The 15,377-nt window shown below is 50.3% G+C and overlaps 1 protein-coding gene across 5 annotated transcripts in view; it reads left to right on the top strand.

Annotated features, from left to right (window-relative positions):
- HERC3 (HECT and RLD domain containing E3 ubiquitin protein ligase 3) overlaps positions 1-15,377 on the top strand; it is a 151,065-nt gene that overhangs the window by 37,522 nt on the left and 98,166 nt on the right. For all 5 annotated transcript variants that reach the window (XR_013218498.1, XM_077277010.1, XM_077277018.1 and 2 more), the window contains one exon: positions 11,814-11,974. Coding sequence is in view for 4 of the 5 variants with exons in the window: in XM_077277010.1 (XP_077133125.1) it covers positions 11,814-11,974 (161 nt within the window). In the remaining variant the exon portion in view is untranslated. The remainder of the gene's footprint in view (positions 1-11,813; positions 11,975-15,377) is intronic.

Genomic DNA, 15,377 nt, shown 5'->3' with positions numbered 1-15,377 from the left:
AGATCACAGTAGAACAATGGAAAGAAGTATTGGAGCAGGTTCCCAGATTGTCCCGGTGTGAGTCTCAGAGATTCTCGCAGACATATCTCATACACAGGGTGTATAGAACGACGAGCTTCCTTTTTAAGATAGGGGTCCTCTCAGATGGAGACTGTCCTAGATGTGGAGCAGAGGATGCACATTTAATGCACATGTTCTGGGAACGTAGTAAACTGGGCTCATATTGGAAAAGCACGTTAGCTCTAATAAAAAGGTTATTTGGAGTGCAACTTCAGGCAGACCCAAAGGTGTGTGTGTGCTGGGCTATCCGGGAGAGTCAGCAGACTTTGAATTATTATTATTTATTTCTATAGCACCATTAATTCCATGTTGCTGTACATGAGAAGGGGTTACATAAAATACAAATATCACTTCCAGTAAACAAACTAACAATGGCAGACTGGTACAGAGGGATGAGGACCCTGACCTTGCGGGCTTACATTATACATCATTATGGGGAAGGAGACAGTAGTTCGGGGGTTGCAGTAGCTCTGATGGTGTTGAGGTGGCCGTGTGGTTATTACAGTTTAAGTAGTGATGAGCGAGTATACTCGTTGCTCGGGTGGTCTCCGAGTATTTGTGACTGCTCGGAGATTGTTTCCCTTGTCGTAGCTGCATGATTTGCGGCTACTAGACAGCTTGATTATATGTGGGGATTCCCTAGCAACTAGGCAACCCCCACATTTACTCAGGCTGGCTACCAGCCGTAAATTATTCAGCTGAGGCAACAAAAACTAAATCTCTGAGCAGTTACAAATACTCGGAGACCACCCGAGCGTGCTCGGGAAAACCCGAGCAACGAGTACACCTGCTCATCACTAGTTGTAAGCTTTCTTGAAGAGGTGGGTTTTCAGGGTTCTTTTGAAGGATCCAAATGTGGTGGATAACTGGAAGTGTTGGCACAGAATTCCAGAGGATTGGGGATATTCGGGAGAAGTCTTGGAGGCGATTGGGTGAGGAGCGAATAAGTGTGGAGGAGAGAGGAGGTCTTGGGAGGACCGGAGATTACAAGAGGGAAGATATTGAGAGATTAGTTTGGAAATATACGGAGGAGAAAGGTTATGGATGGCTTTGTAGGTCAGTGTTAGTAGTTTAAACTAGATACGCTGGGAAATTGGGAGCTAGTGAAGGGATTTGCAAAGAGGGGAAACAGGAGTGTAGCGAGGAGAGAGATTAGTTAGTCGGGCAGCAGAGTTAAGGATGGACTGGAGAGGTGCGAGAGTGTTAGAAGGTAGGCCACAAAGGAGGATGTTGCAGCAGTCAAGGCGGGAGATGATTAGGGCATACACAAGCATTTTGGTAGAGTGAGGGTTGAGGAAAGGATGGATTCTGGAAATATTTTTGAGCTGGAGACGACAGGAGGTGGCTAGAGCTTGGATGTGCAGTTTCAAGGACAGGGCAGAGTCAAGGGTTACTCCGAGGCAGCGGATTTTGGGGACAGGGGAAAGTGTCATTTCATTTATTTTAATAGATAGGTCAGGTAGGGAAGATATGAGAGATGGAGGAAAGATAATTAGTTCAGATTTGTCCACATTGAGCTTGAGGAAGCGAGAGGAGGAGGATATGGCTGATAGATACAATGGGATTCTGGACAGCAGAGAGGTGACATCTGGGCCAGAGAGGTAGATCTGAGTGTCATCAGCATATAGATGGTACTGGAAGCCATAGGACCTTATGAGTTGTCCCAGGCCGAGTGTATAGATTGAGAAGAGTAACGGTCCTAGGACAGAGCCTTGAGGGACACCAACAGAGAGGGGGCGAGATGAAGAGGTAGTATGGGCGTAGGAAACGCTAAATGTGCGGTTGGTAAGGGATGAGAAGATCCAAGATAGGGCAAGGTCTTTGACTCTCCACTGGTCATTGGGTTATCGTGAACATTATACAAAACTCTCAAACTAATTGCATCACATTGGTTAGATGTCCAACCTCTGTCGGTCAATGCACTAATAAACAGGATGAATAATAACATTTGGATGGAAAAGGGGATTTATAGAAAAAGAAAAGCAATAACAAAATGTGGGGACCATGGTTAAATACGCCGGGCCTACCGTCTGGAGCTCTGGTGAGATCTAGGATATGGCAGCTAGTGGTTCCAGAATAGAGGGCTACAATATTCCTGGGTTTTGGATATCGGGGTAATTGTTGGATGTAGTAGGTAGAAGCGACTATTGTGTGACTGTCAAGTTAGGGTATATTGGATGTAATGTAGCTTGGTCTGGTGTGTTATTGGAGGGAGGGTGTTGTTTGTTTTTGTTCTCATTTATAAATATCAATAAAACTGATTTAGGCTAGTTTCACACTAGCGTTTACCTGATCTGCGGCAGGCTGCGGACTTCCTCCGTGAAGCCCCGCCCTCGGCCACACCTCCGCCGCTAGCTCCGCCTACTTCTGCATGCGGCCCACATGCGACCTCCGTACCTATCTTTAACATTAGGTACGCAGGTCGTGTGGGTGTATGCGGATGCTGTAGGGCGGGGCTTCACGGAGGAAGTCCGCAGCCTGCCGCAGATCAGGTAAACGCTAGTGTGAAACTAGCCTTAGAGATGGATATATAGAAAGTTGTTGATAAGTTAAATGCATAACAGTAATGTGAAGTCTTAATCTGTAATTATGCACAAGTTATCGATGGTTTAGTGGTAACAATGTTATGTATGCTTTCTTATCAATAAAAATTATCTGATTAAAAAAAAAAAGTGGCGGGAAGTACCACATGCAACATATGGGTGTAGGATAGTGAGAGCTAGGAGACTGCAAGAAGGCAAGAAAAAAATAGATATAGAGGCTATTGGTAGATACTTTTAAATAAACCTGTTTTGTCTATTAAAATAAACTACTTTTTGGTTGTGGATAACGCCTTTTATAGTGCCTTGAAATAATGCATTATGATTCTTGCGTTGTATGTATTTCAACAGGTAAGTTGTAGTATATCCATAGGAAGAACTGTAGTTTATATTGGCTGCATAAAAACACAATAGGTGATTTTTTTTTTGATTTTTTTTTTGAGGGGCGGAAGGGGGTAGGATACGAATGCCAAATACAAGTCATACAGTACAAGATGTAAACTCTGTACTGCAAACTGATCAAAGAAGAAAAGTTGATGAAAAACCTTAACTTAATCTGTGTGGTGCAAAACTCCCATGTTAAATTTTTCTTCTAAGGTCTCAAAGGTCAAGTTAAAATAGGTCTTAATCCATAATCTGATTTTAGCCCAAATCCTAACTTTTAATCTAACCTAAGATTGAAAGTTAAACCAGTCATTTGCTAATCTTTTAAAGAGTTCATTCTCTGAACTCACCAATGTTGAGAAGTTTTACACAGGGCAAATTGTACCCAAACCTCATTATTTGATTTGGGATTACAAAAGTGTACCTCCAGTAATGGAGAAAAGAATATTTGTCTCAATAACCGAGGCTGTTCCATGCGGTCTCCTGGGTTTCTGTCACCCACTCTGTAGAAGGTAATGTGATTATACTGTGCGGAATATAGAAATCGAAGAGACTTCATGGACCAGTTGTCGGTCTCTGAGCCAATTGAGAGCAAAATCGCTAATTAAACCGACTTAGAGAGGCAATTGTCATTTTTCTGTATTACTGAAAGCACAGTTCAACGTTCATTACATAATTTTCTTTCTTTAAACTGACAGGGGTCCAATGATCTCATTACCTACTGATCTTATGGCTAGCTACATTTCCTGATAACTTATCATTCGAAGATGGAAAAGCCCCCTTAACCCCTTAGTGACAGAGCCAATTTTGTACTTAATGACTGGGCCAATTTTTACAATATTGACCACTGTCACTTTAAGTGGTTATAATTCTGAAATGCTTTAATGGATCCCACTGATTCTGCGATTGTGTTTTTTTTTTTTTTTAGTGATAAAATGTCTTTTGATATGACTTGCATTAATTTATGAAAAAAAAACAGAAATTTGGCAACAATTTTGAAAAAGTTAACAGATTTCAAACTTTTAATTTTTATGCCCTTAAATTAGAGAGTCGTATAACACAATAGTTAATAAATAACACTTCCCACGTGTCTACTTTACATCAGAACAAGTTTGGAAATATAATTCTTTTTGTTTGGATGTTATAAGGGTTAAAAGTTGACCAGTGATTTCTCAATTTTACAACAAAATTTACAAAACCATTTTTTTTTTAAGGGACCACCTCACATTTGAAGTGACTATGAGGGGCCTATATGATAGAAAATAACCAAAAGTAACACCATTCTAAAAACTGCACTCCTCAAGGTGCTCAAAACCACATTCAAGAAGTTTATTAACAACTAGATGGCAGCCCGATTCTAAAGAATCGGGAGTCTAGAATCCATATATACTTTATTTATTCAAATGTAAGAATAATACAATTAATAAATAATAGTAAGAAAGAACAAAAAATGGCTGCACTCACCAGCTCTTGACAATTCTTGACAGTACGGCACATTTCTGATTGGTCGCTTGCGGCAGGCAGCAACCAATCAGAAAAGTGCCGCGCACCACGAAGGCATATATCTTTGTCCACCCTGAGCGGGTGTAGGACGCTGGTGACGTCACTTATCTCCGGACATTATCTCCGGACAAAGCCACGGAAGTTGGCACAAATTGCCGGAAGTAGTATTCTAGGCAATTATATATTAGATTTTAATGTTATCAGTGTTTACCTTTGAACGTTTATATTGTATTGTCCTGTCACCAGCCATGTGTACGATTATCGGCCGAAAGCCTCTCTGGAACCAATAATCACCCCATGTAAAGGTATCTTTATAAGTTAAAGATTCAGAATACTATGACTTTTATCATATCCTGAACAGTCAAGTTTTTTATGAACCGTTAAGGTTTTCTGGTTGAAGTAAAAAAAACTCTGAGTGTTTACAGTTTGAAACCATAAAATGTTGAAAAATTATGTCATTCTTGAGTATATCACTCAATGGTGCTCATAAACGTGTCAAATTTGATCTATAATATACTTTAATATACGCTACTTTAATCTTTAATATACTTAAGAACAGGGGCCCAGACATCACACAGGGGGTCTGAAACACCGCACAGTGGTCCAAAATATCGCTGTGCTCTGCCTGGGGCCCCATATGCTGCCTGGGGCCCCTGTGCTCTGCCTGGGGCCCCATATGCTGCCTGGGGCCCCTGTGCTCTGCCTGGGGCCCCATGTTCTGCCTGGGGCCCCATATGCTGCCTGGGGCCCCTGTGCTCTGCCTGGGGCCCCATATGCTGCCTGGGGCCCCTGTGCTCTGCCTGGGGCCCCATGTTCTGCCTGGGGCCCCTGTGCTCTGCCTGGGGCCACTGTGCTCTGCCTGGGGCCACTGTACTCTGCCTGGGGCTCCATATGCTGCCTGGGGCCCCTGTGCTCTGCCTGGGGCCCCATATGCTGCCTGGGGCCCCTGTGCTCTGCCTGGGGCCCCATAGGCTGCCTGGGGCCCCTGTGCTCTACCTGGGACCACTGTGCTCTGCCTGGGGCCCCTGTGCTCTGCCTGGGGCCCCATGTTCTGCCTGGGGCCACTGTGCTCTGCCTGGGGCCCCATAGGCTGCCTGGGGCCCCTGTGCTCTGCCTGGGACCACTGTGCTCTGCCTGGGGCCCCATATGCTGCCTGGGGCCCCTGTGCTCTGCCTGGGGCCACTGTGCTCTGCCTGGGGCCCCATATGCTGCCTGGGGCCCCTGTGCTCTGCCTGGGGCCCCTGTGCTCTGCCTGGGGCCACTGTGCTCTGCCTGGGGCCCCATGTTCTGCCTGGGGCCACTGTGCTCTGCCTGGGGCCCCATAAGCTGCCTGGGGCCCCTGTGCTCTGCCTGGGACCACTGTGCTCTGCCTGGGGCCCCATATGCTGCCTGGGGCCCCTGTGCTCTGCCTGGGGCCACTGTGCTCTGCCTGGGGCCACTGTGCTCTGCCTGGGGCCCCATATGCTGCCTGGGGCCACTGTGCTCTGCCTGGGGCCCCATATGCTGCCTGGGGCCCCTGTGCTCTGCCTGGGGCCCCATATGCTGCCTGGGGCCCCTGTGCTCTGCCTGGGGCCCCATGTTCTGCCTGGGCCCCTGTGCTCTGCCTGGGGCCACTGTGCTCTGCCTGGGGCCCCATATGCTGCCTGGGGCCCCTGTGCTCTGCCTGGGGCCCCATATGCTGCCTGGGGCCCCTGTGCTCTGCCTGGGGCCCCTGTGCTCTGCCTGGGGCCCCATGTTCTGCCTGGGGCCCCTGTGCTCTGCCTGGGGCCACTGTGCTCTGCCTGGGGCCCCATATGCTGCCTGGGGCCCCTGTGCTCTGCCTGGGTGTAGGACACTGGTGACGTCACTTATCTCCGGACATTAGCTCCGGACAAAGCCACGGAAGGTGGCACAAATTGCAGGAAGTAGTATTCTAGGCAATTATATATTAGATGGGCATTTCCTGAAGGAAATACATGGTGCTTGAACAGCGCTACCAGCTTTACAGCAGCACTTTTCACACACGGGACTGGGGGGCGCGCTTACTTTTGCACCCGGGGCCAGGGGCGCGCTTACTTTTGCACCCGGGGGCGCGCTTACTTTTGCACCCGGGGGCGCGCTTACTTTTGCACCCGGGGGCGCACTTACTTTTGCACCCGGGGGCGCACTTACTTTTGCACCCGGGGGCGCACTTACTTTTGCACCCGGGGGTGCACTTACTTTTGGGGCCGCACTTACTTTTGGTGGGCGGGGCTCCTCGGCCTCCGATTTGGTTGGTGGGGCCCCTCGTCCTCCGATTTGGTGGGTGGGGCCCCTCGTCCTCCGATTTGGTGGGTGGGGACCCTCGGCCTCCGATTTGGTGGGCGGGGACCGGCCTCCGATTTGGTGGGCAGGGACCCTCGGCCTCCGATTTGGTGGGCGGGGACCCTCGACCTCCGATTTGGTGGGCGGGGACCCTCGGCCTCCGCTTTGGTTGGCGGGGCCCCACGGCCTCCGATTTGGTGGGCGGGGTCCCTCTGCCTCCGCTTTGGTGGGCAGGGCCGCTCGGCCTTCGATTTGGTGGGCGGGGCTCCTCGGCCTCCGATTTGGTGGGCGGGGACCCTCGGCCTCCGATTTGGTGGGCGGGGACCCTCGGCCTCCGATTTGGTGGGCGGGGACCCTCGGCCTCCGATTTGGTGGGCGGGGACCCTCGGCCTCCGATTTGGTGGGCGGGGACCCTCGGCCTCCGATTTGGTGGGCGGGGACCCGCGGCCTCCGATTTGGTGGGCGGGGACCCTCGGCCTCCGATGTGGGCGGGGACCCTCGGCCTCCGATTTGGTGGGCGGGGCCGGGCCCCTCAGCCTCCGCTTTGGTGGGCGGGGCCGCTCGGCCTTCGATTTGGTGGGCGGGGCTCCTCGGCCTCCGATTTGGTTGGCGGGGCCCCTCGGCCTCCGATTTGGTTGGCGGGGCCCCTCGGCCTCCGATTTGGTGGGCGGGGACTCTCGGCCTCCGATTTGGTGGGCGGGGACCCTCGGCCTCCGATTTGGTGGGCGGGGACCCTCGGCCTCCGATTTGGTGGGCGGGGCCCCTCGGCCTCCGATTTGGTGGGCGGGGCCCCTCGGCCTCCAATTTGGTGGGCGGGGCCCCTCGGCCTCCAATTTGGTGGGCGGGGCCGGGCCCCTCAGCCTCCGCTTTGGTGGGCGGGGCCGCTCGGCCTTCGATTTGGTGGGCGGGGCCCCTCGGCCTCCAATTTGGTGGGCGGGGCCGGGCCCCTCAGCCTCCGCTTTGGTGGGCGGGGCCGCTCGGCCTTCGATTTGGTGGGCGGGGCTCCTCGGCCTCCGATTTGGTTGGCGGGGCCCCTCGGCCTCCGATTTGGTGGGCGGGGCCCCTCGGCCTCCGATTTGGTGGGCGGGGCCCCTCGGCCTCCGATGTGGTGGTCGAGGCCCCTCGGCCTCCGCTTTGGTGGGCGGGGCCGGGCCCCTCGGCCTCCGCTTTGGTGGGCGGGGCCGCTCGGCCTTCGATTTGTTGGGCGGGGCTCCTCGGCCTCCGATTTGGTTGGCGGGGCCCCTCGGCCTCCGATTTGGTGGGCGGGGACTCTCGGCCTCCGATTTGGTGGGCGGGGACCCTCGGCCTCCGATTTGGTGGGCGGGGCCCCTCGGCCTCCGATTTGGTTGGCGGGGCCCCTCGGCCTCCGATTTGGTGGGCGGGGCCCCTCGGCCTCCGATTTGGTGGGCGGGGACCCTCGGCCTCCGATTTGGTGGGGGGGGCCCCTCGGCCTCCGATTTGGTTGGTGGGGCCCCTCGGCCTCCGATTTGGTAGGCGGGGCCCCTCGGCCTCCGATTTGGTGGGTGGGGACCCTCGGCCTCCGATTTGGTGGGCGGGGACCCTCGGCCTCCGATTTGGTGGGCGGGGACCCTCGGCCTCCGATTTGGTGGGCGGGGACCCTCGGCCTCCGATTTGGTGGGCGGGGACCCTCGGCCTCCGATTTGGTGGGCGGGGACCCTCGGCCTCCGATTTGGTGGGCGGGGACCCTCGGCCTCCGATTTGGTGGGCGGGGACCCTCGGCCTCCGATTTGGTGGGCGGGGACCCTCGGCCTCCGATGTGGTGGGCGGGGACCCTCGGCCTCCGATGTGGTGGGCGGGGACCCTCGGCCTCCGATGTGGTGGGCGGGGACCCTCGGCCTCCGATGTGGTGGGCGGGGACCCTCGGCCTCCGATGTGGTGGGCGGGGACCCTCGGCCTCCGATGTGGTGGGCGGGGACCCTCGGCCTCCGCTTTGGTGGGCGGGGCCGGGCCCCTCGGCCTCCGCTTTGGTGGGCGGGGCCGCTCGGCCTTCGATTTGGTGGGCGGGGCTCCTCGGCCTCCGATTTGGTTGGCGGGGCCCCTCGGCCTCCGATTTGGTGTGTGCTCTGCCTGGGGCCACTGTGCTCTGCCTGGGGCCCCATATGCTGCCTGGGGCCCCTGTGCTCTGCCTGGGGCCCCATATGCTGCCTGGGGCCCCTGTGCTCTGCCTGGGGCCCCTGTGCTCTGCCTGGGGCCCCATGTTCTGCCTGGGGCCACTGTGCTCTGCCTGGGGCTACTGTGCTCTGCCTGGGTGTAGGACACTGGTGACGTCACTTATCTCCGGACATTAGCTCCGGACATTAGCTCCGGACATGAGCTCCGGACAAAGCCACGGAAGTTGGCACAAATTGCAGGAAGTAGTATTCTAGGCAATTATATATTAGATTCAGATGCTTCACAGGAATTTTTGGAAGGTGGAAGAAAAAAATGAACTTTTCACTTTTTTCACAAAAAATTTACTTTGGACCCACACTTTTTTATTTTCATTAGGGTATCAGAGAAAAAATGGACCCCAAAATGTGTTGTGCAATTTCTCCTGAGTACACCGATACCCCGTTTGTGTGGGAAAGCTACTGTTTGGGTGCATGGCAGGGCTCAGAAGGGAGGGAGCGCCGTTTGACTTTTTGAACGTAAAATTGGCTGCAATCAATGGCGGGCGCCATGTCGCCTTTGGAGGCCCCCTGATGTGCCTAAACAGTAGAACCCCCCCAATTCTAACTCCAACCCTAACACCGCTCTAATCCCAACCCTAACTCCAACACCACCTAACCCCGATGAAACAACCGTAGCCCCGACCCTAACCGTAACTGCTAAGAATGGGAAAAATATATCTTTTTTTCTATTTTATTATTTTTACCTGACAAAGAGGGGGGGGGTTGATTTACATTTTTTTTTAATTTTGATCACTGTGATCAAAATGAACCAATAAGAAACATCTCCTATAATTGCCGGGTGCATGGAGGGCCAGGGGACGGAGCCGGAGGGTCCAGAGATTGCAGAGCTACCGGGGGGCTCGTGGGATCCCATTTCTCTTTCTTCTGGTATGCTAGATCATAGAGGAGAGAGAAATGAGTGGGAAATCAGACTTTTTTGTTTTTTTTTGCGATCGCCATTTTCAGTGAATAACGGTCATCACAAGACTGGGGACTGTAAATACCAACTCGAATCATGTTCTCTGGGGTCTCTGCTACCCCCAGTAGCCAAGACCCCAGAGATTTTTTGACGCTGGGGGGTGCTATCCCCTTAATTCTCAGCACCGTTAAAAAGCAGCGCAGAGGAATAAGTACCCTTAACTGCCTGCACAAGGTAATCTTGCCTTACGCAGGCGTGTACTATGGAGGACAGAGAATGAACTTCAATCCAATATTGCAGCCAGCATGCAGCCAGCGGGTAGGGAAAGGGTGAATCAAACACCCGAAAACCCCGCCCCTATGGCTGAAAATTGTTCCCTCCAAATTCAGGTGACAGAGTCCCTTTAAGGGCTGTCCCACACGTCCAGATAATTCCGGTACCGGAATAAATCGGTACCGGAGTTATCCGTGTCCGTGTGCCTGGGAACTCACGGAGGCCATACCTGCGGCACACGTGTGCCGCCCGTATGGCGAGTGGGTACCACACGGAGCGTGTGGTACCCACTCTGCATGGTGCTGAAGCTGCGATTCATATCCTCTCTGCAGTAACGTTAGCTGCAGAGAAAATATGAAGAATAGTGTTAAAAATAAAGATTTAGGTGTCCGCCGCCCCCCCCACCCCCTGTGCGCCCCCCCCGCTGGTCAGAAAATACTTACCCGGGTCCCCCGTCGGCTGTCGCTCCTTCTTGGTCTTGCCGCGGCTTCTCCTGCATGCGGTCACGTGGGCCCGATCATTTACAGTCATGAATATGTGGCTCCACCTCCCATAGGGGCGGAGCCGACTATTCATGATTGTAATTGATCGGCCCCACGTGACCGCATACAGTAGGAGGCGCGGCCAGACCAGGAAGGAGCGACAGCCGACGGGGGACCCGGATAAGTATTTTCTGACCAGCGGGGGGGCGCACAGGGGGTGGGAGGGCGGCGGACACCTAAATCTTTATTTTTAACACTATTCTTCATATTTTCTCTATAGCAAACGCTGCTACAGGGAAGATATGAATACCGGCTTCAGCACCATGTGGGGGGGACAGCGCTTACTGTAGCGCTGTCTCCGGCACGCCACACGGACCCCAGACGGAGAATGTCCGTGTGAGGTGCGTGTTTTACGCGGACCCATTGACTCTATTGGGTCCGTGTAAAACGTGCGCTCCCACGAACACTGACATGTCTCCGTGTTTGGCACACGGAGACACGGTCCGCAAAAAATCAATGACATCTGCACAGATGCATTGATTTTTATGGGTCTACGTGTGTCAGTGTCTCCGGTACGTGAGGAAACTGTCACCTCACGTACCGGAGCCACTGACGTGTGAAACCGGCCTAAGATAAGGAAAATAACTTTTCAATTATAAAGATCTGTCGCTGATGTTTAAGAATTATTGTTCTGCCTGGAAATCTTGCCATCTTCAAGGTTAATTTCAAGCATAGTGACATCTTGCCTTTTCTTTATTTTTTGGTGGTAATAGAACAATTTGCAGTTTTTTAATTTTTGCTTTCTCAGGGTTAGTAGTTAGTTTGCCAATGGGGATCATTGAGTAATATTTTGTTCACATCTACATGATTTCCATTTATAATCAAAAGTAAAACACAGTGCCAGATCAATCACCCAACAGAACTTGTAATTGGGAACCGTCATGTTTTATTCTGGTTTCTATTGTTTCGCTGGGACCATTAGTGCTATTCCCACCAAATTTACTAAAATCTAAGTCCTTTGTACAGTCATTTAAAAAAAGAAAAAAAGTGTTACTAGGATACACCTTGGCTTTACACAATGAAATTGTAAATGATAGAAAGGTTTTTACAGTAGGTCAGAACTGCTTGTCTCCTTACATATATTACAATTTTTTTTTCAGCTTAGTAACATTGTATGCATTTATTTTTTTGCCTTTAGACAGCATACTGTCGCTTTTGTGCCTTCTTCGGGTGTTCTCTATTCATTTGGATGTGGAGAACATGGACAGCTTGGTACTGGATGCACGGATAATGTCATTTGTCCTACAGCAGTAAAAGGGAGGTGGTCTGCTCACAATGTACAGAACCCACCTTCAGTTGGTTAGTATATATTGTGAATCATTGTCCTTTGTGTATATAAAACAGGCTAATGCGACTTATACGTGTGCGTGTATGTGTGCATATGTGTGTGTGTGTGTATATATATATATATATATATATGAGACCACTGCAAAATGTTCAGTTTGTCTGATTTTTCTCTTTATAGGTATATTTTTGAGTAAAATGTAAATTGTTCATTTATTCTATATACTTCTGACAACATCTCTCCGAATTTCCAGGCAATAAATAACATTTTATAATTATTTTTCTGAAAAAGAAAAATGGTCTAAATTTAACCCCCCCCCCCAAAAAAAAATAAATAAATAAATAAATAAATAAAAATAAAATCCCAGTGTTTTCAGACCTCAAATAATGCAAAGAGAACAAGTTCAGAAATGAATGTTTTGTGGAATAACCATGATTTTAGTCACAGCTTTCCTGTGTCTTGGCATGCTTTCCACCAGTCTTTCACACTGCTTCTGGAAAACTGGAGGCACATTCCTTTGAAAGTTCATATAGATTTATTGCTTCATAAACCCAAGCACAAACAAAAGGTACACAGCCTTTAGATCAGGCTAAAAAAACCTAAATGTCCATAGCAGGGCTCTTCTCCGCCTGGCCTGTGGGCACACAGGCTGGGGTAATGTCCGGCACTCAGGCTCGGTCTGGTGCCACACACACACAGGAGGCCTTCTCCCTCCCAACACACAGTGCATGTGTCAAACAACAGCCTCCATTATAGAGGCTGTAACCACACCCAGAGGTGAGGTATGTGGGTAGCCAGACCTGCCCATCTCTCATAGCTACTCGCAACCCGGACCCAGGTGCAACAAACAACATCTTAGTGCTTATGTATATGTATATGTATATATATATATATATATATATATATATATATATATATATATATAATGTATGTATTCTGATTTATCATAATATTAAAATCTCTGGCTTAAACCCTTCACACCGCGGCTTATTTTCATTTTTGCATTTCTGTTTTTGCTCCCCTGCTTTCCAGAGCCATGTGAGGGCTTGTTTTTTGCGAGACGAGTTGTACTTTTGAACGACACCATTGGTTTTACCATATCGTGTACTCGACAACGGGGAAAAAATCTAAGTGCAGTGAAATTGCAAAAAAAAGTGCAATTCCACATCTGGTTTTTGGATTTTTTCTTTACCATGTTCACTGAATGCAAAAACTGACCTGCCTTTATGATTCTCTAGGTCATTACAAGTTCGTAGATACCAAACATGTCTAGGTTTTTTATTTAAGTGATGAACAAAATCTAAAGTTAGTTGTGTAATTTCCCGAGACCCGTAGCGTCTCCATTATTTGGAATCTGGGGCTGAGTGAGGGGTTATTTTTTGAGTAGTGAGCTGACTTTTTTGTTGATTCCATTCTGGTGTAGGTACTATGTTTTGATCACCCGATATTGCATTTTAAGGCAATACTGCGGCGACCCAAAAAAACGTAGTTCTGGTGTTTTTGATTTTTTTTTTTGGATATGGCTTTTACCGATTGGGTTAAAGGGCCACTGTCACCCCCCTCCAGCCGTTATAAACTAAAAGAGCCACCTTGTGCAGCAGTAATGCTGCAGTCTAACAAGGTGGCTCTTTTAGTTTTTGATTCATTTATTACCTCAATAAAGCGTTTTAAAAATTGGCCACAAATACCAGATATTGTATCTGGAGGCGGTCCGAATCGTCCTCTATGAATCTCCCAACTGCCGTCACTCTTCTCTTCAGGAGCGATGGTCGCCGCCCCCTTCGCGCTGTTGCTTCTTAAATCCGGCGCCTGCGCTGTGCGTGCCTGCCTGGGGCAGGCGCAGTCTTCATTGTCCGTCACAGCTCAGACGCAGGGTGCCTGACTGCGCCTGTGCGGGCAGTGCGGCCACCCTGTTCCTGAATCCCCGCCCCGCACTGTGTTATTCATTATGCACAGTGCGGGGCTGGGGTTCCTGGGCATGCGCACTGCGCTTGTCAGACGCTCCCCCGGTCCCCCGCCTTCCAGCATTGCCGGAATATACAGGTTTCATTGCCGACGTTTTGAACAGCCACAAAGAACAACGCTGGAAGGCGGGGGACCGGGGGAGCGTCTGACAAGCGCAGTGCGCATGCCCAGGAACCCCAGCCCCGCACTGTGCATAATGAATAACACAGTGCGGGGCGGGGATTCAGCAACAGGGTGGCCGCACTGCCCGCACAGGCGCAGTCAGACACCCTGCGTCTGAGCTGTGACTGACAATGAAGACTGCGCCTGCCCCAGGCAGGCACGCACAGCGCAGGCGCCGGATTTAAGAAGAAACAGCGCGAAGGGGGCGGCGACCATCGCCCTTGAAGAGAAGAGTGACGGCAGTTGGGAGATTCATAGAGGACGATTCGGACCGCCTCCAGATACAATATCTGGTATTTGTGGCCAATTTTTAAAACGCTTTATTGAGGTAATAAATGAATCAAAAACTAAAAGAGCCACCTTGTTAGACTGCAGCATTACTGCTGCACAAGGTGGCTCTTTTAGTTTATAACGGCTGGAGGGGGGTGACAGTGGCCCTTTAAATCTATGGATGTATATATAATATATACACTATTGAACCTTTTCTTTTTTTTATTGGTACATTTTCGCACGATTTTATTGAAGTAATGTACTACAATGTCAACACTGCATTGCGCATGTGACGGCCATGGGGATAAAGGCGATGGTGGTGCATGCGCACTGCTATGTTGACGTTGTAGTACATTTCTTCAATAAAATGGCGTGCGATAACGTGGTATGTGCACACTGCGTTATCCGGCGCCATTTTATTGATGACACTGTATATGCAAATTCGCAGACACAGGGTCTAAACAAAAAAAAATGTTGCCATATAGTGCGTTATTATGCTGCCCGGTGCTTGCACGAAGTCGAATGCAGCAGGAAGAAAATTAACTTTATTCTGCCAACCAGCATTCATTTTCAGTCATGGAAGTTGGGGCTTTGCCTGTTCGGTCCCCGCACTGACTTCCACTGGCTCCACATTGAGGCGTCTGTCAGACAGGGTCGGGGAAGCTGTTATAGCGGCTGCTCTTTATTTCTCAGGGCAATGCCTGAACCTGTGCCGCCCCTGAGCCAATGACTGAAACCGAATGCTGCCGGGGAGAATAAAGTTCATTTTCTCCCTGCTTCATGCAGGTTCCAGGCAGCATAATACTGTTAACCTGCTGATTAATAGCGCTGTTTCTGGTAACAGGTTCCCTTTTACATAGCACAAAAATGTACCAATAACATCAGCGTGAGAGATTTAAATAAAATTACGCTGAAGTCAGCAAGTACGCATACTGCACTATCTGACAGCATTTTGGTGAAGACACTGTGCAAATTTGTCTTAAAAATAAAAAAATGGCGCCGGAGATCACGCTATGCGCT

Source organism: Ranitomeya variabilis, chromosome 1 (assembly GCF_051348905.1).
Source record: "Ranitomeya variabilis isolate aRanVar5 chromosome 1, aRanVar5.hap1, whole genome shotgun sequence".
Taxonomy (NCBI): domain Eukaryota; kingdom Metazoa; phylum Chordata; class Amphibia; order Anura; family Dendrobatidae; genus Ranitomeya; species Ranitomeya variabilis.
This window is presented reverse-complemented; position numbering and strand designations above follow the sequence as displayed.